Source organism: Accipiter gentilis, chromosome 12, assembly GCF_929443795.1.
Source record: "Accipiter gentilis chromosome 12, bAccGen1.1, whole genome shotgun sequence".
NCBI lineage: Eukaryota > Metazoa > Chordata > Aves > Accipitriformes > Accipitridae > Astur > Astur gentilis.
In genome coordinates this window covers 31,934,013-31,957,940 of record NC_064891.1, presented here as the reverse complement: position 1 = coordinate 31,957,940, position 23,928 = coordinate 31,934,013, and the positions used below count along the sequence as shown (strand labels likewise).

Genomic DNA, 23,928 nt, shown 5'->3' with positions numbered 1-23,928 from the left:
TAGATGGTTTGAAGGAAACTCTGGAAGGCTTTCATGGTGTAATTACAGGCCAATACAGAAGGGGACAAAACCCAGCTCTTTCCAACAGTGAAAAATTTTCTGTATTCATTTAAACATCCAGTTTAAGCTTATTTCGACCCAACTCAACAGTCATCTGGCTGAATTATAGTGTTTTGGACTCATTGTGGTACTTTAAACAAGCAATGCCATCACCATTCCCTGCTTTGGTGCTAAAAGACTTTTCGGGTTCCAACCATGGAATTCCAGGGTAATTCAGAGTTGTTTCAATTCTATGGCAGAAAATAAATTTCACCAAATTTAGAGGAACTACAAGTTCTTCAAGCACGCTTTGGTAAAACTCTATAGTAATACTTCTCTTGCAGTGCTACTTCATATCCACAAATATGAAAAGGAAGCATGGCCAAAGAACTTTATCAGGAACTTTATTCTACGAGGCACTTACATTCACTGTCACAATACAGTAAGTTCTAGTGAAAAACAAAACAAAAATACCACAAACAACTGGTAAAGAAAAAATATATAAAAGTACTTCCAGAGGAGGAATCACTTCATAGTCCATGAATCTGGTAAATTTTAGGCTTTTAGCGTGATTTCCACTCCTTGTTCACAGATGCAGTATTTTAATTTTCAGTTCTCTCCTGTGAATTTCCAAGGCAGAACCAGGGCAGCAGGAGAGCAAGTCAACATTGTTACAACACGGGACCTAATGCCAAAGTTAACTAAGGACTGACAACTGGAGATAAGCAATGAAAAGATCAGTACAGAGAACAAACCCCAAATAATTGAGACATCGGGTGATTTCAGCTAGAGAAGTCAAGAGAGGGAACAGATGAGAGAAATACAGGCTGAAATACCTGTCAGCCTCACAGAGGGCATTTTTAAATAAAAAGGTTTGCTGGGCATACTGACCCTAACTGTGGAACTTTTAGTTTTCATCAGAATGGACTAAATGAAAGCAAAGATGAATACAGTAACCAAGTTGTACCACAAGACAAATATAAATCAACTTCTTTGAACAATATATCCTTTCTATGCATATAATACACAACACAAAATGTTTTATTTGAAAAATAAACATTTGATTCATTTTTAAAATAACATAGCAACTACATTCCACTGTTTTGTCAAATCAAAAGTATATCCTTAGGTTGCAAACTGTTCATTTTAGTAGTCAAGCCTTAAAAGGATCAATATATTTGATGTGAAAGTGCTGCAGAAGTAAGGTTGATACAGAATCAACTAGGAGTATGTAGTGTAGATGTATGCCCTTGCTAAGGGCTTCGGGCTTTTTGTTTATTTTTGCTTTTTTTTAAAAAATAAACTCACAGGACAGTATACATCAGAGAGAACTGAAGGCAATTGTACCACAAGCATGAAAGTACAGGCTACTTATGATGCCATATTAACGCCCACAAAACACTCTTTCCTGTTGGATCTATCAGATGCATTGACTGGTAGTAAACCTAAAATTTGACCTATATTAAAAATCATCTGAGAATTCAATACAACTCTTCTGTGCCTTTGATGTCCCCATTATGGGGTTTTCTTAAAAACTTTAAAATGGCACTAGTGTTTTACAATAGCATACCCTGAGTGGACATACACCAAAGGCAACTAACTTCAGTTTCCAAGCTTCTGCCATAAAGGGGAAGAGAAGGATGACTTGTTTCTTTTTTACATTAGGAAGAATATCATAGTGACTTTCAAACCAGTATATTCATGTCAGTGTTTAATATATTACTGTCTGAAAAGTGTAAAGCTTTGTAACCAAACACTTGCTTCATTCCAGCAGAGTCTTTGACTTTATTCTACACCATAAGATCTCGGTATCTTCTTTCAGAGATCAGTCTTATCCTCGTAACGACACATACATGCAGCTCTCTGGCTATCCAGGTATGGTTTACATCCTAAATGTATAACCGCATCAAACAACAGCTGAACAGTTGATTCACAAGCTGCAAGCAAGGAGATGTTCAGTTAAAAGTACTCTTTGAATGGAATATGAAACTAACAGAAATTACTCTGGCAAACGGAGAATGACTCCAAGAAAGAAGCAATCTTCTCTGGGCATAGCAAATAGATTGTCAAATGAAAGACTGAACCGATACAGAGTCATTTAAGTTGTGAGTAAGATTTTTTCGTATGCCAAACAAAATGAAAAAGAAAATTCATTGCATATGGCATGTCATCAGTGTTAGAAACATCACTTAGCCTTGGAAAGATGAAAGAGCTGTTTTACCCCCTCACTTTTTGCATCTCAATTTACGCAGAGGTTGCTATCTTTAACAGCAGGTCAACAGAAATGAACAAATATTTCTCAGTTCTGACACTAAACACTAACATGAAGACTTACTTGCAGTTAAATGAATCTCAGAAGTTCAAACATAGGCTTGTTCTAAAAACTAACTGCTCTCAGTGGGACTACTTATTGTAAAAGTGAAATTGTCCAAGTTAAAAAGTGTGGTTATGTCAGGTATTCGTCAGATGCAGGCCAACAACCAGAAGGAGTATCATATGGCCTGTTACTAAAAAAACCTAAAATTTATTCACTAAGGGATAGCATTAACTACTTCCACTATGACAATATATTATTCTAATATCTTATTTCATAAAAGGAAACAATTCAGTATTTTCATACAGTTTACTAGCAATCACATGTAGTAGAGATTTAGAAATCACCCAGCAGCACAGTGAATATTAAGCTATGCTACAGTAAATGCAAGAATTATGCATGCGTTTTGATGAAGCTGTATTCCCTTATTCATACTCCTAAATGGGAAGCATTTTTTTTTCCCCTCAAGGTTTTAACCCTGATCGTTTTTCTACACTGTCATTGCTCTACTGTACAAGTGTCTGGGCTGCATGGCAGGGACAGAACAAGGCATCTTTCAGTAACAGCATCAGCTTTTGAAAATGTGCATTACTGTGCTGCACAAAGATTCTTTGCCATACAAGCTCGGTTGAACTTGAAATAAAGGAAAGGTTTTTTTCACACTTACCCTGGACACTTTCTGAGATTCCAAGCGTTTTCTGGACATCTCTGCAAATTTTGGAGAGGCAGGACTGAAACTGCTCATCACAATCATTCTTTTTATTGCCACAAGTATCATAGCATCTGTCGTGGTGGTTGCAGCACTTTGTCATCGAAGGGATACCAATGTCAAACTGTGAAAAAAATCCCCCCATGCAAACTCCATTGGTATTCCAGTTAAGAAAGATATAGCCTATGAATAGACTGTAACAGTTTGAAATTAAAAACTAATGCTATCAATCCAGCTGTCATTCACTTACCTCTGTATTTTGCTGTTCCCCTCTAGTAAGCTGTGGTGGTTTAGCCCCAGCCAGCAGGCAAGCACCCACAGAGTTGCTCACCCCCCACCCCCTCCACGGAATGGAGGAGAGAACAGGAAGAGCAAAAGCCAGAAAACTTGTGGGTCGAGATAGAGACAGTTTAATAAGTGATTGAAAGAGGAAGAAAATGCCCCAAAATAAGCAGTGGAAAAAGCAGTCATTCACCATGTCCCACAAGCAGATGGATGCCCAGCCAGCCTCTGAGCAACAGCCACCTCGGAAGCCAAACACACACACTACCGCACCCCCACACCTCCCCTTCTTCCACTACTCCAGCTCTTATCGCTGAGCATGCCTGTACGCTCAGTACGGAATATCCCTTGCCCAGTTCAGGTCAGCTGCCCTAACTCTGTCCCCTGCCAACCTCTTGCCCAGCCCCAGACTACGCTCTGGCATGGTGGATGGGCAGAGTGGGGAAAAAGTCCCAGAGCTGTGCAATCAACTGTTCAGCAATAGCCAAAACCATAAACACCGTTTTTGCCCCAAATCCCTAACACAGTGCCATGCAGCCTGTTATGAAGAAAGTTAACTCCATCCCAGCCAGACCCAGTACATAAACTAACCCTTTTTTTTTTTTCTAGCATTAAGGCAAATGGATTAGCGTCAGCGAGGACAATAAGAGTCAGAGCCAAATCCTCCACTCTCACAGGGCTACAGTTGGGGTTATTCAAGACTTTCAAGATCGTGAGAACTAAAACACTAAATCAAACATTAAAAAAATAGAATTAATCATCAACGTTCCATTTTATCCCTATAATATTTTATGCCAATGATGGAAATGTTTCTGTTATGTTCGTTTATAATATTAACATTTTCCATATGTTGTTACCAAAGCTTGTGTTGGAGCTGATAAAAGCAGGGACGTTGTACATGGATGCTGTCTCATCCTCAGAATGGGGGAGGGAAAAAACCACCCACATCGCGGAAAGTTGATGTACGAAAGACACACAAAGAAGCCCCCAAATGGAAATACTTACCTGAACTCCAAATAGAGGGGATCCACAACCATTTGGCGGTGATGGTTTATATCCGTAGCGAGGAAAGGGCTTTGATCCTGAAAAAGGTAATTTATCATGCCTGATTTTTTGCACAGCATTTTAGCACTGTTAAAACTCACGAAAGGCATTTGTTGGCCTTAAGAGAGTATCAGTTATATTTTTAACTTAAACATGTGTTCAGGCACCTGAATATCAATTCTTACCAAATTACAACTTAGGGGTACTAAGCATTTTTTTAAAAAAGGAGGACAAGACACCTGAGCAAGTGTTAATGTTAGCTTCCCAAGTTAAAAAAAAAAAGAGCTTGATTTACTGAAATTGATGTGTCAGTTAAGTGTCCAATACGTAGGATTACATTAAAGAAGAGAGTACTTAAGAGTAAGTTCATTACAACTTCTGTGCTTTATATGCAACCAACAGTAGTGCTCTGATGTTTTTAGCCTAACCTTTAAAATGGAATGAAACATCATTTTTTTTATTTCTGCAACTATAACGTTAATAAAATTTAAATTAGTAGAGACCGCTAAAGTCATGTCTCCCGGAACAGCTACTAGTGCAGCAAGACAGGGAATTCTGCATCCCAAGTTCGGGAAGATTGTGGAGCTAATTTGAGAAATGACTCCTCACCTTGTTTCGGTATTGGAAACAAACCGAGGCCACAATTAAAAGAAATGGAGTAGAAGAAAACACGTATCTGAAAAGTGCACATTCCAGTACAGAGAGGACATGTCCCGGTGTCCCGGGCACTCCCGAGGAGCCAGTCAGGGTGCCACCACCAAACTCATTTCCTGACTCGACGAACAATCCAACCCAGCAACCTGCGGGTTAAGTCCACTCAGCCGAGAGAGATCAAGAGGGTCTACGCGACCCTCCCGTTTCGGGGCGCTCCTAAAGCGCTGATGGCAAAAGAATCCAACCCCCCCCCCCCGCCCCTTTCTGGAGCACCGCCCGCCTGGCACCCCTCTGCGGCAGCCGGGGTCGGCTCCGGCAGGTTACATATCTCAACAGAGACACACACACGTGTGTAACAACTTGTTCCTGAGGTTTCCCCTGAGGCTGCGCCCCGTTTCCCGGGGAGCGCTGCCGCCCTCCGCCAGCCCCCGCAGCCCCGACCGGGCCGCGCCGCCTGAAGCGAGCCGGGGGGGGACGGGGGGGGACGGGGACAAGGGTCGCCCCGGGCCGGCGGGGTCTCGGCCGCGCCGCCAGCCGCCCCCCCCCCCCCCGCTTCCTCACCGTCGCTGCACTTGTACTGGCAGAGGCCGTCCTCGCCGCCCAGGAGGTCGAGGGCCGCGTTGAGGTACACGTCGATCTTGTGCACCCCGTTGCGGATGGTCTTCAGCGTCATCCGCCAGTCGGGGGTCTGCGGCGCCTCCTGGCACCGCGCCGGCCGAGGGCCCAGCCGGGCGCAGGCCAGCAGCAGCAGCAGCAGCAGCAGGGCGCGGGCCATACCGACCGGCGCCCCGCCGGCCGCCCGCTAAGCCTCCGCCGCCGGCCCGGCCCAGCCCGCCGCCGCCGCCGCCATGGTCCCCGCGGGCGCCGCCCCCGCTCTCCCGGCGGGGAGGGAACCTCCTGCCGCCGCGCCTGAGGGAGCGCCGGGCCGCGCCTCCGGGCGCCCTCCGCCGGCAGGGAGGGTGTGGGGGTCCCGGGCGTCCGCCGGGCCTCTCCGCCGGAGGAGACGAACAGCCTTGTGCTAGAGTAGGGCTGGGGCCGGGCTGCGAGTCGCCTGCTGGCGGGCAGAACGCCTTTTCCTGGGCTGCGGCCGACAGTCAGCTGTCGGAGAGAGCGATCGGGGCGGGTTAGAGGGAGAAAAGTCGGTGATGGCTCTGAGGGGGGAAAGGGGGGAGGCCGGGCAGAGCCTACTAGATGGCAAGAGGAGGCGGCATTGCAAAACGCGGCCTAGCACCTGCCCCGCTGCAGCAGGGCCTGTTCCAACAGGAGAAACGCCGCCGCCTCCAGCGGGTCAGGGTCCCCCTTGTTCCGTGGGGGGGACCTTTTCCAAACGTGCCCCGCAGAAACCGGGAGAGCAGCTGGCTGCCGGTGTGTATGGCACGGCCGTGCTGGCTGAGCAGGGCCTTGGGAGGTACCGGTGCTATCGGAGGATACGAAACTCCAGGCCTTTTGTGTTTGGAGAGCCTTTATTTGATGGCAGTGTTACGAGTGGTGAGCTTGGTAAATGTGAGAGACAGCAATAACGTTTTGGAGGAAAGACAGAAAGGCTGGTTTTCCAGGCAGCCGCTGAGGTGCTGCAGCTGCGGGGCTGGCTGGAAGGAAGGGCAGGTTTGATGCCAGCCACATCGGGGCTCCCAGCAAACGCTGCCTGTGGGAAGAGCGTGCCCAAAACCGCGTAACTGCTCTCCTTCCCAGCAGTCTGGTGGAGAACTTGTACTGATACAGCTGGAAAAAACTATGACCTTTTGGAAGCCACGCTCATTTAGAAGCCAGAAAAAATATGCAGTAGGGAGTATGTACTTGAAGTGTTAAAATGTTAACCTAATTTTATGATGATGTTCAATGGGAAGGAAACTGATCCAGTGAGTTTTGCACATGTGAGTGATTCAGTTTCAGGTAACATCATCCAGCGTGCAAGACGGGGTTGTAAAAGAGGGCAAAATGAAAGGATATCTATTAAACATTAAAAGCCCAGTCTTGATTTGCTGAAAAGAAAAATCAGACCAAAACGAACTCACTTGCTAAACATCCTGTTCGGTTTTGTGGTGGTCAGGGTTTTTCATTATAAAATTTTTATTAATTTTATATTTAAGTTCTGGATGCTTCAAAGATGAGCTAAAGTGGAACCATGTGGAAATTGTTTTACTGTTTGTAATGAAAGTTCTGGTTTAAGATGCGTGGAATCCCTCAGAACATAGTAGTATGTTCAGGACAAAGTTAACTGTAAAGAAGAAAAGGAAATGGAAAGAAAACCAAGAGAATTCCAGACCAACAGGCAGAGCATGGTAAATATTCTACTGTTGTTTTTTCTTGCTAACCTCAGCATTTAATAGTAGTTAACTGGAGAAATAGGTGGGAAAAGTTCTTTACAGAAGTTAAGTCAAACAAAAGAGGGAGCTCTTCCTACACCTGTACAGCTTTTCTCTATGATTACTTTACGAAGACCCTGATTCAGCAAAATAATTCCTGTGTAGGAATATACTTAAATGCTTTCCTAAATAGCAAGTCTTGTTGGGAGGGGGCTAAGAGAAGCAATTCATACCCTTACTTTAGTTATTGGTGATTGACAGTGTCTTTACAGGACAAATTCATGCTGATGTGGGGTTTTTACAAGATTGGAAGATAAAGTCAATGAAAATGTAAAAATGTCTGAAACAGACTATGGTGAATTATAGAAAAAACATGACCACAACAACTGTCTTGTGTGAACAGATGCCGTTTATTCCTCACAAGGATTGGTGAAAGCAGAAGGATTTTCTGCTTAATCATTCCGGTTTTGTTGATGGCCCGTTATCTTCATCCAGTTCTGGGTCAGCTAAGGCAGTAGCAAAACTCCCCCTGACTGAACATTGCAGGATCAGGCCCTGGATTTTCTTTCTTGGCATTACTATTTCATGCTTCTGTATGCTGGTGTAGGAAGCTTGTGCTAATTTGAGAATCTGGTGGAGGGGTTTATGACTGAAAGTCGTAATTTTTAACTTTAGATCTGTAACTTGGTTTTGCAGAATTAAGTCTATATGTATAATGTATAGACTTTTTATTTTTATATATTTATGTTGTTATATAAGTTGTGTGTATATGTATGTGTGCCTGTATATATATGTAAAAAATACATATATATGCGGTAAAATCCTACTTGATGTTAAAAGTTTGTTGGATACTAGAAATATATATATACATACACAGAGAACTTAAGATAGTAGAGATGCTTTTTATTTAAATTGAAGATTCAAGTTTTAAAATTCCTTTGTTGTTTGTGACCAGCTGCGGTTAAATTAATAAAACTTAAAGCTACAAAAATTGCCCCATGCTAGACGATCAGATGAGGTGTGCTAACTAGATAAAAATTGTCTGAGTTTGTAGCTGAAAAAACTACCACCAGAGTTATTATTTGGGTAATTGTTGCATTACAACAAATCTCATGATCATAGTCAATCTGTCAATTAATAGATGGTCTGAAGTCTACTTTCACAGTAAGCCTAAGGAATCATCTGCCAAGTAAGGCAGCATCCTGAGGGTTTCTAGTGATCTAGACCTTGAGATGATGGAAGTTTTTTAAAGTACTCTGGTTGCTGTCCTTTCTGTGAAGTTCACGTATTGCCAGTGCAGTCAATTTCCAGCCCCTGCTTTCAGTATGGTTGTCCATTTTAAATAAACAACCGCAATTGAAATGTAATGTGAAATGTGGAAAAAACCCAAAGGAACAAGAAAAAGATATTTTCATTTCTGTGCTTTTATTAGAGACTTCTGCTGTGGACTCATGTGACTCTAAAATTCTCTTCCTACGGGCTTCTGCAAAATTGTGGTACTCATTTTCAAAATATATTCTTTAAAGATTTGTACTAATTGTTGCTAAGTTACATGGCTGCTGATTGTAAAAAAGGACTAGTGTTCATTTTTGCATGGGTGATAAGAAGGAAGTATTTAATTTTCCAAGCTTCAGATATTATACCGTGCAATGAGACTCCTTGTCACATGATGGCTAATCCAGTCATAATAGCTGGCAACTTTTGTATACACGCCAGGGTGACCAGCCTCCCCACAGTTCTCACCCCAACTCACAATACCCCAGACATATGCCACATTTTCTGCATCAAAACAGACCAAGGGTCCTCCTGAATCGCCTTTGCAACTGTCTATGGAGCCATCATAAGTACCTGAAGCAAAAGAGGAAATAAAAAGCAAAAATAAGTTCATATGCAAGCTAGCAGACAAAACAGAGCTCAGGAGGTTTTTCAGGTCCATGTCGCTTCCTGACAGATGTTTGTCTAATGGTCACCAGTACAGGAGGTTCCTAACCTGTTCAGTCTATTACTTCTCATTTCTTTTTAAGTGCGGAGCCTCTCTTTACATTTGTGGCTGGCCCAAATTCTCTTACTTTGCTTTGATGTCAGTGATGTGAGTCTTGTTTTACCCTGTGCAATGAGAAGAATTCAGCCATATTGCCTATTATATCATTAGAATTAGCTCATAAAAAGTGAACAAAAGCGGGAGGAAAAAGGTATAAAGATTTGTAGGCTGATTGCTATGGAAATGGAGCTATTGTAATGTGTGTATGACTACATGTCTGCCTTTGGTGTCCTCCACCCAATAATTCATTGGCCAGTTTCATCTGTACAAAGCTGTGCAGAGAGGCAGAGGCCTCAAAATTATTTTCTCTACCAGCTTTATGAAAATAGGTGGGCAGGTACAAGAAGGAGAGCATGTGAATGCTGGGATTAAACTTTACTCAGTTTAATTAATATTTGCTTGTATAACTAACTCCCATGGATACTAGCCCTTAATTCCAAAGTTTGTATTTGCATCAGGGAGGGGAAGCTAACCCCAGATATCCCTTTTCTGATGTTGTCTCATGTGATACTGTCTTTGCTCCCTCCTGGTATGATCACTTGAAATACACTGGAGATCAAGAAGATAAGTTACGGAACTTGCACAGTAGACAAACCCAATTATCTTATAGATGTCATGCTGAATTTATCACAAATGACTTGGCTTTTATATCTGTTTTTTATTTTTCTCATTAAGTTTCTCTAAATATTGCCTTTACTTTTTGATTTAAAGAACAATTGAAACTATCTGCTCTGTAAGTTGAATGCTCATTGCGCTTTTAGTCATGTGTTTGGCTATACCTTTCATTACATGAGAAGCAAAAAATCTGTATTCAAAATCCTTATTTTAGTACTAGGAGTGACAACCAGTTTCCGGGCCAGACTAATCTTAGTTTGAAAAGTTAAATCGTATTTTTCCTGGTGTGCAGTGTGGTAGTGGCAAATGTCTAAGCAGATGAATAGTCACATTCTAGTCAACGGGACTACTAACATGCTCTAAGACAGGCATTTGCTTAAATATGTTGCTGGATCAGAATCAAAGGTAGGAAGTTCAGTGGGCTGTGAAGTGCTTGTGTATTTAGAAAACATAACTCAAATTGCATGCTGAAATTTGCCCACATAAACATATAAACTTGGCATACTGTCATCTTAACTCTGTTTATAAATAGATACATAATGGTGGATGCATCTAGGCTCCAATGGCTAGCATTTTGCTAATGGTGATACCATGGCAATCAGTTTATTGTCTTTCCCAAGTCTAAAAGATTCTAAGCCAGTATGTCTGACCTTATAAACAGTGGGTTTGATGGTAGAGAAATTATAGTAAGAAAATTGATGCTTGCCTGCACATGCCATTTGTTTAAAAAATCGTCCTGGATACATTTCAGAACAATTCTGGAATAAATTAACATTGCCCCACTTGAGGATATATTGTTTGGTATAACCTAGAAAAGAAAAGAATAAACTTTTCTAAATTAAAAATGGTTAAGTATACGAGACACATTTAATATCATAAATTGAAAGTTACATATTTGCTTATCTACAGAATATAATCTTCAACATAATAAAGCAGATAGCTTAAAATGCCACTGCCACTTACCCCATATGAATTGCAGTACATTGGACATGTATTTCAAAGTAAAAGCAGAGTGGTTTAATTGCAATGTTAAATACAGTACTTTCATCTTGTGACATTTTCACCCTTTCCCTTTCCTTGTCTTCCTCAGTTTTTTCTGTTTTCCATATCAAGGTTTTCAGACACTGGGAAACTGGTATATTGTGTTCTAGGAAACAGAGATGTGGCTCTGATCATCCTTGTTACCTTTTTTCCAATTCTACTCTGTCTTTTTCGAGATGGATGGACCAGATACTGAAGATACAGGTGAACTATGTATTCACAAGGTTAAGGAGATTCTCTGTTTTGTTCTCTGTCCACTTGCTAGTAGTTCCCAACTTTGCATTTGATTTATGGACTGCTACTGAGTATGCACAGGGAAAGCCTCACAACCAGTATGTGGTAGCTCCCGACACCAGGCTGTAATCACTGTGATACAAAACAAACGCTTCCCAAATCTTTGAAAACGTGATTACATTTGGCTTATCTGTGTCTCTGCAACCATCTTTGGGCTAAAGTCAAACATGGCTGAGACAAGATGTGCTGAGTTTTATAACTGTTGGCTGCAGCTCAGATCCTCTTGGGCAGCAGACAAGAGGACGGGCTGTGACTATGGGCCACTGTGAGCTACTAACCGCCACTTGTTAAATGTCATTAACAGGTCACCACAGGTAATAGAAGTCTTAGATTGCCAAAAGGAACATTTCTTATTATCAGGGTAGTTTTCAACCAGGGGTGTCTTCCAGATCAATTTACTAAGTAGGTGAAACAGCAGAGGAAGCAGTACAGAAAAGAGAACCAACAGTGATAGCTGAATGCTGAACCACAGCCTATTTTCTGTACTCAGCCTCTTCTGAGTGCTTTGTGCACAACTACTCTTCAGCCTTTTCAAAATGAAAGCTCACCACAATTAGAAAGCAAGTGATACAAATAATACATTCTTGTAGTAAGCACTAAAGCAAATACCTTTCTCTAGTCCCCATCCAGAAACTTTGCATCTGTCACCAGCCTTGAACATATAGTCTGACCAGGGGATACAGGCAGGTGTGATCTGTTGCTGGGAGCATTCTCCTTTCCCAAAACCTTTCAGCTCCAGCAGAGCAATGTCATTTTCGTAAGTTGACGCATTATAATTTTCGTGGATTATCAGTCGGTTTAGACTGAAAGTATCTGTTTCTTTGTCGTACAGTACTGTATGAAGCAGTCCAACCCAGACACGGTACAGATGAACTCGATTTGCCCTGGAAAAAAAGAAGTGACATAAAATATGTTTTGGTGCTTAGCACACTGTACATTTCAACTAGCTGTAAACTTCTGTATTTTATAGAAGTTTCTCTAGAATAAAAATTCATATTATATACATATAGTTTCTTTCTGGACTTGTTGTCCAGGTTTTTCTGAAGTGTAGCAAACGCAAGGCAGGTGACACTGCTGTGTACTGCAACTAATACAGAAAAAATTAAAGGCCAGCCTCTGTGTTCAGTGCTGTGACAAAGAGAGAGCAGGCATTTATGCCTCTCTGATTTCAAGTGAAAGAAGAGTGAGCAGATGTGGATGGGATGCTCTTGCTTGTTCTGGGGAATACATGACCCGAGGGATGTTCTCGGGGAACAGATCCTGAAGTTCCCCAGGGTAGAGATGGGGAAGAGATGAGGTCCCTTGTATCTCCCTTTCAGGCAAAGTGGTTACGGTGAACCTTTCCTGCCTGCCTACTATCTGACGGAAGAATGCTGTCTCTTCAAACTCATCATTACTTTTTCATGTTTCTATTCACTGCCAAAATACTCTACTTTCTCTGAATCTTCCCCATTGTTCATGTGGGTGAGTCAGTGTTTTAAACTGTTTTATTCAATAGGCAAATAGGAATTAGAAAACAGGTAGCTAAGAAGGGCAATAATACCCAAATCAATCTTTCTGCCTTGCAAGAAGAAAATAATTTCCCAGTTTGTTGTTTTTACCTGACACAGTGTGCAGCAGTCAGAACCCAACAGCCACCAATGTAAACGCCTCCACAGTACACTGTTGCACCTTCACTGCCAGTTTCTTTAATTGCCACTTGCCAAGGGAATTCACCCTATTCAAACAACAAACACCAAATAATATGAAATCATAATAATTGTACTATTTTTAGTGCATAAAGGGAAGCACACTTGTTGGTATCGCCTCATCTCCTTGAATATATCTGATTGTAAATAAAAAATCTGCTATCCAGAAATTGTGAATTGGGCTCCATCTGATATAAAGGATATCTATTCTAAAATGCAGTAGTTTTGTTCAGTCTTCTGACTTTTTTGCGATGCCTCCTTCCCTCCAGCTTTCTGTCATGAAACAAACCCCTTGCAATCAGAGAAACAGATGTAGAACCCTACCTGGTATGATCAAGTATAGCATTTTTTACTGTATTGTGTTTCAAAGGTGCAAATTTAAATCCATTTTGTCAGAATTGTTATTTCTAGCTATAGTATTAAGTATTTTGCTGAATCATTTTCAGTGTGTACTTGTACTGTAAAGCTCAATTTTGCAACTTCTTATTTTACTTTATGAATTGTGCTTCTCTTTACTTTCATTCAGTGCAATGCCACTACTGCTGGAAACCATGAAATTAGTGTTGTAGCTGATTTTGTTATTTCTGTACATTTTAACGGAAGGACAATAATGCCCATTTAAATTGATGCTGAACAAACTCATATCTGGTAAGTTTGGGGTTTTTTACCTTTCTTGCAATCTCTCCACCTACGATTCTTTTCCGTCGAGTTAATGTGTGATTTGTAAGACCGCAGTGTACTTGGGGAAGAAGCGTCTTTATCATTTTTCTTTCTTTAACAAAAAGGGAAAATGTGTCTCAGAATTCAGGTATCTGTTCTCTCTATTCAGAGTTGGGTTTATCTTTATCGTGAAAATTTGAGTGCTGTGAATATGCCAGTAGCTGAAGTAGCAGGAAAGCAAAGACCAAAAATTTTGGCATCTGTTTTTGTTTTGGAAATTGCCTGTGTCTTAGCATCACATTACTTCTCTTCATTTTCCACTGCTGCTTGCATTCATGCAAATAATTTTGAAGCAGTTCCCCTAGATTTGCTGAGGGTTTACCTCCACCAGTTGCCAAAACATGCAGATGTGAGTGAGTCCTCAGCCAGGATGAATTATTATGGTATTCTTGAAATTAGTGGAAAGCGAGACAAAGAGTAAGTCCCAGAGTGTATATTACCAAATCACAAAGTCCAAATATCTGAGTGTTCTGGATCTGGCCAGCTGGCTGGTAGCTAGAAAGCCAGTAACAAGAGGGTATGCTGTTGGTTTTGGAGAGTTAGTTACACTTACCTTCATCCATACTGTGTTTTTCAGCACCTTTGTCTTTGCCTTTGCCTGTAGTAGAATAACAAAATACTAAAAATACTGGCAAACATTTAAATTTGTTCTATTACTTGAATATACGTTTGTGTGCCAAAATCGTGGTACACATTTTAAATGCATAAGGGCACAGCATTTCACATGGACAGCAATACTCTCTCAGCCCGGTGCCTGCTGCTTCCTTTCCTACTAGACATTCTGGCTGCTCAGCCTACAAATGACCTACATCCCACAGATACTCATTTGTAACTACATGACATCTACTCTGCTTTCCGTGTTTAGGGAGCCCTTCTGCAAAGACACCCTGAGAAATGGCCTTTTTTGGGGTTTTGATGTCTGAAGTGATATCCCATTCTTCTCCACGAGGAAACAACAGAAATTACTCCTCTTGCCCCATCAACTTTTTGGACTTTCTAAAGCCCAAAGGAGCATTAGGTAACAGGATCCTCCCCCCCCCCCCCCCCCCCCAATTTAGATGATGCTATTGTGTACTGTGTGCCTCCTTTAACAGGGTAAGGGGCTGGTGTTCAACATGAGGTAAATTAAATGCTTCCTGAATCTGGTTTGTCAGCTTTTATTCAAACAAAATGCCCATTGAATTCAGTTCCTAAATGGAGGTTGAGGGTTGGGTCTGTTCTCATGTTACTGACAGTAATGTTTACATTTAGAGTTCAGTTTACCTTTACCAATTACCACTTAGCAATAGTGTTTACTTTTTGGCTTTAGACTTTGTCTCTTATCAGAGCAAGGAAAAACATTGTAATTTCAAAACAAAACAAGGTCTTTTCAACAGTGAGGGGAACAGCATGGAAGAATTAGTATATTGACAAACTAGTTGAATTCCTCATCTGTGAGGAAAATATTTCTGCCTGCCCTGTCTATGCTTTCTTCACAAATAGGGGATACCAGTTTGATAGATGGCTACGTAAGCAAAAGACGTAATCTGCCTTAAGCCTCCTAAAACATCATCTACTTTTTCCTTCCTTTAGTTTTCTTGCTATTCTGTTCGAGAAGGAAAGGGAGGAAAATTACATAACCTTTTTTTCCTACTACGCATAATATAACATTGGTAAGACTAATTCTTGCATGCATTTTGGTTTTGCTAATCTGTTAAATAATTTAATAATATGCATTGTGTAGTCTCTAGTTATAATTGAGCAGAATGAAAGCAAAGAAACAAAAACATCTTTCAGAAGGAAACCTGCACAGAGAATTCGAGCTTCATCCTCTCCGGTGAGGCAGTCAGCTTCTTTGTTGCAGACATTCTTATTCGGAATACAGATATTTGACCGACAGTGGAAACTGTTGTCTCTGCACTCTAACACAGGAGAATTACAAATGTAAATTTACAGGATCATGTGATTCAGCAAGCTCACATAGTTAGCTTTTTAAAATATAAACATAATATAATATCCATGTTATGGGGGACTTGGCTGTTCATAAATAGATCACAAAAGCAGGCTCTGTAAGTGTAAAACGAAATGCATACTTAGCTTTCCTCATTTTACAGTCTTGAAAGTTTTAAGACTTAAGAAATGTGGATCTCTGTAACCAGTTCAGTAGTGTACTTCTAAACTTGGTATCACTCCTTACCAGTTTCATCCACAAAACATGCCCACACTCAACCTCAGCCAAAGGACCTCCAGTTTTGCCAGCATTACTGATCATCTCAAATGAGGAATTTATGATGCTTGGGTCAAATTCCACCCCCAAAATCAGAGTCCAAACTGGCTTTTGTTTGAATGAGCTAAATGCCTAAATGCAGGGTTAGGAATCAAGAATCCTATTTTGAAGATACTGGACTTAATAACTTGTTTCTTCTAAAATTTGTGATTATATGAAACATTATAAACCCGAGAATACCCTTCATTTAATTCTTGTGATCACTTTGTATGTTACCAAAAGCAAAGCAGTGCTTGAATTTATGGCAGGGTTTCTTGAGCTAATTTATAATCTTATGTCAGTGTACTATTGAAGGATGTATGTCTTTAACAGAAAATAAGGTAGTCCTCTGAAAGTATCTAGATATCCGAATACGATCCAAAGACCACTGAACTCAGTTGAAATACTGCTTGTGATTCCAGGAAGCATTGTTTTCAGCCCATATAGCTGAAACAGCACTATTTTGGTCAAGTGGAATCTGGATAAATGTCTTCTAAATATATGAAGCCACAGGTATTTATTATTTTTTCCTAAAATACCTGTGACTGTGTTTCCATGATTATCAGATTAAATTTACTGACAATTGTAAAACTACAAAATTAAGGTTATTTAGGGATAGTGATGGGATTTGTAACCCACATTACCATTTGGCACCTGAAACCCAGCTTCTGAAAGTATTCTCCTGCATTCAGCTCATGCTAGATCCATTCCTTGTTTCTAATCAAAATTGTTACAGCTGGAATTGCAGATGCTGAAAGAATGACCGCTCATGAACAAGCAATGTGACAGGAATTGTTCACAGATATTCTATGGATAATCTTGCATTAGTAATAAATTTAAGAGAGACCTTACTTTGGTTTAAAGATAGTTCATTGGAAAAACAGTGTCTTTGTTTAATTACTATTGATTTTTCCCAACTAAAGAGACACTTTCATTCTAACATGGCTCTTTTTTTTATCACTGTTTAACAGCCTCCTAAATAATCTCATTTTATGTCCTCATCCTCTGAGGAAATCCAGATTCTCAGAGAACCATTGCCTGCTTCAAAAACCTATATTATGCCTACTTTTTTTGCACTTGTGTATACATGAACTATGTATACTTTGATTGCTTTAATATAGTGACTTATTGGAAAAGATACTTTAGGTGTTACATCACTGTAAAAATTATTTGGGGGTGGTTTTCTGCTGAAATGATTTTGAAACAGCTGAGAAAGGAAAATGTTACCTCTACAGCACAGTTCATCACTTAGGTCTCCACAGTCATTGATTCCATCACAGGTTTTATTCAGAGAAATGCACTTCTTGTTGACACAATGAAACTCACCATCTGAACAAGCTGTGCAGCACAATGAAAATTAAGTTAGTGTGGAAATGTCTATAGGTTCAGAACTGCCCACGGAAATATTCTGCTTGTGCATTTTATTCTGTTAGCAGTTTGGCCTCTCAGCAGTAGGCATTCTGGGACCCACTAAAGTATATAAGAATCTTTTCTATTGTTTTAATCACCTTCTCATCAAGCTTTCAGTGTGACCACTTATTTTCCTCCTCCAAACTGGAGTAGCCTGGCAAAAGGGAACTTCATTTCTTCTAGACCAGGACTAAACCAGAAATGATCGGTTCAAACCCACTGTAAATGATTCAAGTGATTAAAATGACAGCTGATCCCCCTCTAGAAGGAAATCATCAAGAGCCTGTGAACTCCTACTTTTGTGGCATAAGAAAAACCTGAGACGATTCATAGCTCTGCTAACCAGCACCATCTCAGGCTGATGCTTATCAGTGCCAAAGAAAGCCCACTACATAGAAAGCTGTCAGGAGTCAAAACAAGGACTTGATTCCCCTTATATCAGTGAGAAACTGAGAAGTCCCAAAATGCCCCAGAAGACGTGAGCAGTTCCGCTATAGTCATGCTTGTCTGGCCACAGTGCTACTAGTGTTGTAATTGATCTCCTTCACAGACAAAGCAGTGAGTAGGAGGTTGTCACCTCTCTCCTCACCAGTTAACCCCAGAGAGACAAGACTTGTGGGATACCATATACCTTGGTACCCTTGGAAGGGATGAGCGAACAAACAGAACCATGGGTGAAATATATTTACTTTTGGGAAATATCTGTAAAAATACTTTAGGAGCAACAGTGATTTTCCAAACTGATAAACTCAAGACTGTCTTGATTCCAGATGGCCTCAACTGTCTTAAAGTCTGCAAAAGGATTATTTAAAAAAATCAAAAGGTTTCAGTGCAGGTTTGCTGTGGCTGGGAGTTCAGCAAACTAGGTCCTAATTATTTAAAAGAAACTTAAAATGTAAGAACCCCAAATAGATATAAACCTAAAAAACCTACTAACCTCTTAGATTTTCATGGCACTGGAGGCTAACAAATCCCTCATTACTGTCTCTTGATTTCATCTCTATGTGACATTCAGCAAGACTTGTCTCTAGGCCCCTGCAAGTTATTTGCAGACAGTGCAACGAATTTGAGGCAGATTCTGTGATGCTGGAATTGGTTTGGTAATACTCAGCACCTCTGTGAAGATACAAATAATAACAAATTATGTAATTTCACAATGGATTATCCACTGCTTTTAATCTTTAGAATTTATATGATTTTCCTCAGTGTTAAAGAATTTTGGTCATGGCTAAGAAAAAGCAGACTTCCCATGGAATCGTTTAGAGGTAAGTAGAAGTGCTAATTTTTGCAGGTTGCCACATAGAACTGTCCCTAAATCCATATGTAGCTCTATGACAGTCACTGTGTATCATGATGGATAGAAAAGTCTCCTTACGTAGCAAAACTTGTAAGCTCAGATCTCTGTCTGTGTGTGGACACAGGTGAGCCATAATTTGGAAACTGTCCTGCATGGGGTCAAGTATCCTTGATGTCATCAAAACCAATGCATATTGAGGAAGCTCAGGCCACTGCAAGGCTGGGATTAATAAATTTTATCTCCCTTGGTTTTACCTGAGCGGTATACTCCTAACAGTGTATGTGCCCTCTAGCGTAAAGAAATATGGATCAAGTAAATAAGTAACTAGAGAGGCTTACAATGGGACTCCAGTGCTGAATGCTCTGTCCCAAGACAAACCCTTCTCTGCTATCTAAAGAGATACTGATCAGGACTAGGAAATACCTGCTTCTCACCTAGAGAAGACAATTTAGGGCACTGCAGTAGCATTTTTAGTCTTCAGGTAGGGTTGGGGAGATGGCCCTTCCTAAGTTAAATTATTTGTATATGTGTAAAATTATTATGTACAGAATATAGAGTTGACTCTTTATGAGGAGCTGAATGTGCAACTTAGGTCATCAGTGTGGTCGCAGGAAAAAAACCCAAGCTGTGTGTGGCTTCAGCCATCCCTGGGGCCAAAACAAGAAATGGCAGTGGGGGCAAGGGGTGAAGAAAAAAACTGTGTGTTCTGGTTCTTGCCAGCCTGGCTGGTGCAAGTGGCAAAACAGAGCTGCACCCTGTTGTCAGCTGTTGTAAGAAACTTTTCTCTGCATGCAGGTTATTGCTCAGAGCTACTTGGGGATGGTCCATCTATGCACTTTCCCTTACACAGACCCAAGAGAAAACGTCTGCATTGGTCTTCAACTTTATTTTAAAAGTAAAACAACTATGATTTTTGTAGTTGTAACCTGTAATAGAACACAGAAATCTATGTTTTGGCTTTCACTCTCGGGTGTCAATTCGAGAAGCTTTATCAGAATATTGTAGCCAATACTGTAGCCAATACATTGTTCATAAGTTTTCTGTCTTAACTGTTGGCTGACTGTGACTGACACTTATGTAAGCATTGCTACTTTTTCAGATCCCTTGCAGTTATCCAGAGATAAATTCCCCAAACTTACAATTCAAAGCCAAGGTGCTTGCAAGCCACATTTGCTTCATTCATAGTCCATTCACCATCACATACAAAAATGTAGTTCTTTTGATTCATAGGTTTTACTCGAAGCAAATTTGAATCTCCATGGCCCACAGAGATTGAAAATGTTTCTTAAAAAAAAAAAGACAGAAATAAAAAAAATCCCCAAATAAAATCATTATATAAATGTATCTAGTGGAAAGACAGCACAGAAACAAATCAGGACTAATTTTGTATTGACAGCCAAAGTTCGTAGGGGAAGAACAGTAGATTGGGAATCGGAAGCTTCAGGCATTATTCCACATTTTTCTGAGGATTGACTTTGTGGCTTTGAGCCTGCCACTTTTTCAGAATATACCAGTTTCAGGACAAATGAAGGTAATGACTTCTATCATGTAAGAGTACCTGGAGGTCTACCAAGGAAAGGTTGCATCTTAATATAATGACTTCCATTAGAGGACTTTTGATAACCAACCAGTAACACTTCAATTGAGATGGCCAGATCCTGCTTCTATGACCTGTGTAGCAAAACTTCCCCTGTTTACAGTGGAGCTAAGGTCCTCAGCTCAGTGAAGCCGTATAGAGAATGCACCAGGAACACACAGGGGCTCTCCACTCCTTCTCAGTGGAATAGGCAGAATTGAATTTTGCCACCCTGAGGGCGATGGGCTGAGCTGCTGCTTGTGTGGGGAAGGGGAGGGGTGGTACTGAGAGAGTGGGCAGGAGAGCCCTGGGCCTGGCTTGCTGCTCCTGAGGCCACCCACCTAGTTAGCAGGAGCCACTTCTCCCTGCACTCGGAGACTGAGCTGATAAAGCAGAGTGGTGCAGCCTAAAAAGCAGGTGAGAACAAGCAGCTGCTTGTCAGTGCACAAAACTACCGCTGGTTTGCAGGACAGTAGCTTTCTGTTTTGATGAAATCCTCAGCATGAAGATGATTGAGATGAACATGGCTTACCTTCTCCCCGTGCACTCCCACACGCACCTCAGCAGCCTGGCTCCATTCCTTGGACTCTTGCTCCTCTGAGGTCTGTCCCTCTTCAGAAGATACCCTCTCTGCTAATGTTCTCAGCAGCCCCTCTCCGGCGGTGCCTCCCACCGAAGTCAACACCCCGCTTGGAAACCTTTGAGCTCTTTCTTTTGTCTATTTCTCCCCTTTCTACCTGATGATTTGAGCAACATACCAGCAATGGAGTGACCTGGGCCTGTCAATCACTTTATTTTTATGAAAATCAACAGATACTCCCCATTTTCAATGACTTCTCATTTTCTGTGTCATGGTCTTACTAGTGCAAGGAAATGAACAGACTTTCTGAGCTGTTGGCCACAAATGACTGACTGAAACATTCTGGAAAAGGAGGTGTTAATACCTTCAGACATGCATTTTCCCTTGTGCAGAAACTTTGCTTTGGGTTGTTGACACTCGTAGCTCTTTAGGTGACAGTAAGTAGGGAAGTACCTTCCATTGGTAGAACAAACTGAAGAGCCATTCTTTGGGCACTGGTAGGGAAGCTTACAAACGCATTTTCCCTCCACACATCGTTCCCATGGGTGACAAAAAACTTTCTTACAGGATTTGTGTGTGTATTGGTTGCTTAAGCATTCTTGTATGAGGTAGGTGCCTTGCTCAGCTGGCGCGGCAGGCTCAACCTGCTGAAACTGGTTTTCTTCAGCATAAGATGCTACATTCTGCAAGGCACAAAATTAAAAAAAAAAAGGGGGGGAATAAGACTAAGAACTGCACCCAGAGTTCTGTAGATCCCTTTACTGACCTCAACAAAGTGTTCATTCATAAGCCTTTTCCTATCTTACGAGCACAAAGCTGCTAAATACCATTTATAGTGTTTATTCCCTTGTCTTTGGCCAGCTCGTCTTTCTCAGTTTTTCTGGTTTTGTTTTTTTTTTCTTTTCCTTTTGGATCATTCACCTGGTATGATCTTCACTCTTACTGGTATCCCACAAACTTTTTACTTTTCAAACATCAGCTGAAGCACACAGCAGATTCTAAACATTTTTTATCTAGTGGTTTACAACACACCGCAGCAATGGGATAGTAAGCAAATCAAAACGTAAGCGGACTTAAACACCAGAAAAAAAACAGAAAAAATAGCAACGTATTTTTTCTGAGACGTTTTTATTGGCTTGGTTGGCTTTGGGTTTAAATATCACCTGTAAATATTTATGAACTACATAGAAGCAAATACATCTAAAAATTAATGATTTGCTTCACCATGTGACTGCTGAAGTAACAAGTATCTGCAAGAAATTTGAAAAATAAGTGCCCTTCTTTATAAGCTTTTTTCCTGTATCTTGCACAACAGTGCATTTGCAGTGTGGTTGCTGGTCATCACTGGACTGCAAGTACAGATTCTGACCCTCCATCCAACTGCCTCTAGGTGACTGACTCCGCACCTGTGTTTGTGCAGCAATCTGGTGACTTCGTTGCTGGCTGAGTGCTTTTGCTTACTAAGATCTACGGGTAAGAAGAATGCTGAAACATGAAAAATATATAGGGATAGACTTTGCATAAAAATGGGAGAGAAAAGTTAGTTGTCAGATGTGATTTATCAGCTTTGACTGTGTCAACTGAATCAACAGAGCTGAAGTTTAAAGTTCTTGTGAAGAAATCCTGGCCATACTAAAGTCAGCGGGGATGTTGCTGGGGCAGAATTTAGTCCAACAAGCCCCCTTTTAACAGTTGTATAATCTTACTAAGTTCTTCCTGCTGTTCTCAGGTCAGTACAATCCAAACTGTGAGCCAGATCTGGCTTGGCATAACTCCAATATGGTACTAGAGTTTCTCCTGAATAGGAACAAAAGGTGCTGATTTTTATCTAAGGATTTCTCCAAAATACTCGGGGCATGCTGAACGCTCAGCTCAGATGGGCTTTCTGGGACACTTCTGCCAGAAGACATTCCGCAGCAAACCTTCATGCAGTGCGATGTACCATGTTGCTACGTTAGAAGGCTGGAATCTCATTTCTCAAAAGTGGGAGGGCAGGGAAAATTGCAGCACCTTTCTGTGGTCACCCATGCTTGCAAATTGGGTTTAGGATTGGATCATGATTAAAATCTTTTCCAGAAGCCTGTTGGCGTAAAGCCCAGATAAAATCAAGACATGAAAGAGAAATAGCAAGCTCTAAACATTCAAGCTGGGCTAAAACAAATGTGTGCAACACAAATACTACAAAAGGAAACTTTAAAAAAGCAACTGGTTTTGCCTTTGTAACAATAAACTGCTTTTTTACTTTTTTTTTTTTTTTTTTTAGAAATAAATTGCTGCTACCACAATAAAATAAATTCTTACCTCTGATCCACAAAACCAAGAGAGAGACAAGAAAACCAAGAAAACCGGGACCACTGGCATGATGAAATTTTATCTCTCTTTTAGACAGATTCCTCTGGCTGGGATTCTTTTGAATGTCAGTTGTTAGACTTGAGTTTAATTTTTAACCGTTAGTAAAATATTTCAAAGCATGTTTAGAAATAAAGTACAGGAGCCTCAACTATTAACTGACAAACCGGATCTCTCCAAAAGAGAGGGATCAATTTAACCGGTTTTACTGTAAGTGCAGGACGAGATAACAAAAGTAAAGCCCTGAAAGTAAATGATTAAAAGGAAGCACTTGTGAAGGAGACACGTTGCGTTTCTTTTGCCAGAGAGAGACTGATCCAGTCATCACGCTGGTTCTCCCGATGGCAGGCATTCATCTTTGCCAGATTATTGCAAGAGATAAGTGTGCTTTTATGTGTGTGAGAGAGAGAGGTGTCTTCATCCATACGGAGAAGCACTCATATCCCCGTCGCGGCCACTGCATGCTCGGCGGGCTTACAAACCCACATTGCGCGATTTGTGTGGAGAATTTTCTGTCAGACGACCCGAAGCACTCTTCCCGAAAGTCGGTTTCCAGGAACGCTGTCATTAAAGCCAGCAGAACCAAAGCATCCCCCTCCCCAAATCGCCTCGGGCAGGGGATTTTTGCCTGAGGGAGAGGCGCGCGCTCCTCCCCCCGCCGGTTCCCTGGAGCTCGGCGCCTCACAGCCGCGCGCTCAGACCGAAGCCGACGCTCTCGATGGCG

General features: G+C 41.2%; 2 protein-coding genes across 2 annotated transcripts; both read right to left on the bottom strand.

Moving 5' to 3' along the window:
• Positions 1–426: 426 nt before the first annotated feature.
• Positions 427–5,855, bottom strand: PLA2G12A (phospholipase A2 group XIIA). Its single transcript, XM_049814795.1, has 4 exons — positions 5,604–5,855; positions 4,350–4,426; positions 3,021–3,186; positions 427–1,976 (listed from the first exon to the last, which is right to left on the bottom strand). Exons 1-4 carry the CDS (start codon positions 5,815–5,817, stop codon positions 1,858–1,860), a joined length of 576 nt encoding a protein of 191 aa, XP_049670752.1. The 5' UTR covers positions 5,818–5,855; the 3' UTR covers positions 427–1,857.
• Positions 5,856–8,230: 2,375 nt separating this feature from the next.
• Positions 8,231–23,283, bottom strand: CFI (complement factor I). Its single transcript, XM_049814888.1, has 12 exons — positions 23,157–23,283; positions 21,220–21,538; positions 19,839–19,983; positions 18,340–18,518; positions 17,220–17,330; positions 15,532–15,648; positions 14,301–14,345; positions 13,696–13,799; positions 12,941–13,056; positions 11,949–12,223; positions 10,711–10,812; positions 8,231–9,196 (listed from the first exon to the last, which is right to left on the bottom strand). Exons 1-12 carry the CDS (start codon positions 23,214–23,216, stop codon positions 8,979–8,981), a joined length of 1,791 nt encoding a protein of 596 aa, XP_049670845.1. The 5' UTR covers positions 23,217–23,283; the 3' UTR covers positions 8,231–8,978.
• Positions 23,284–23,928: the final 645 nt, after the last annotated feature.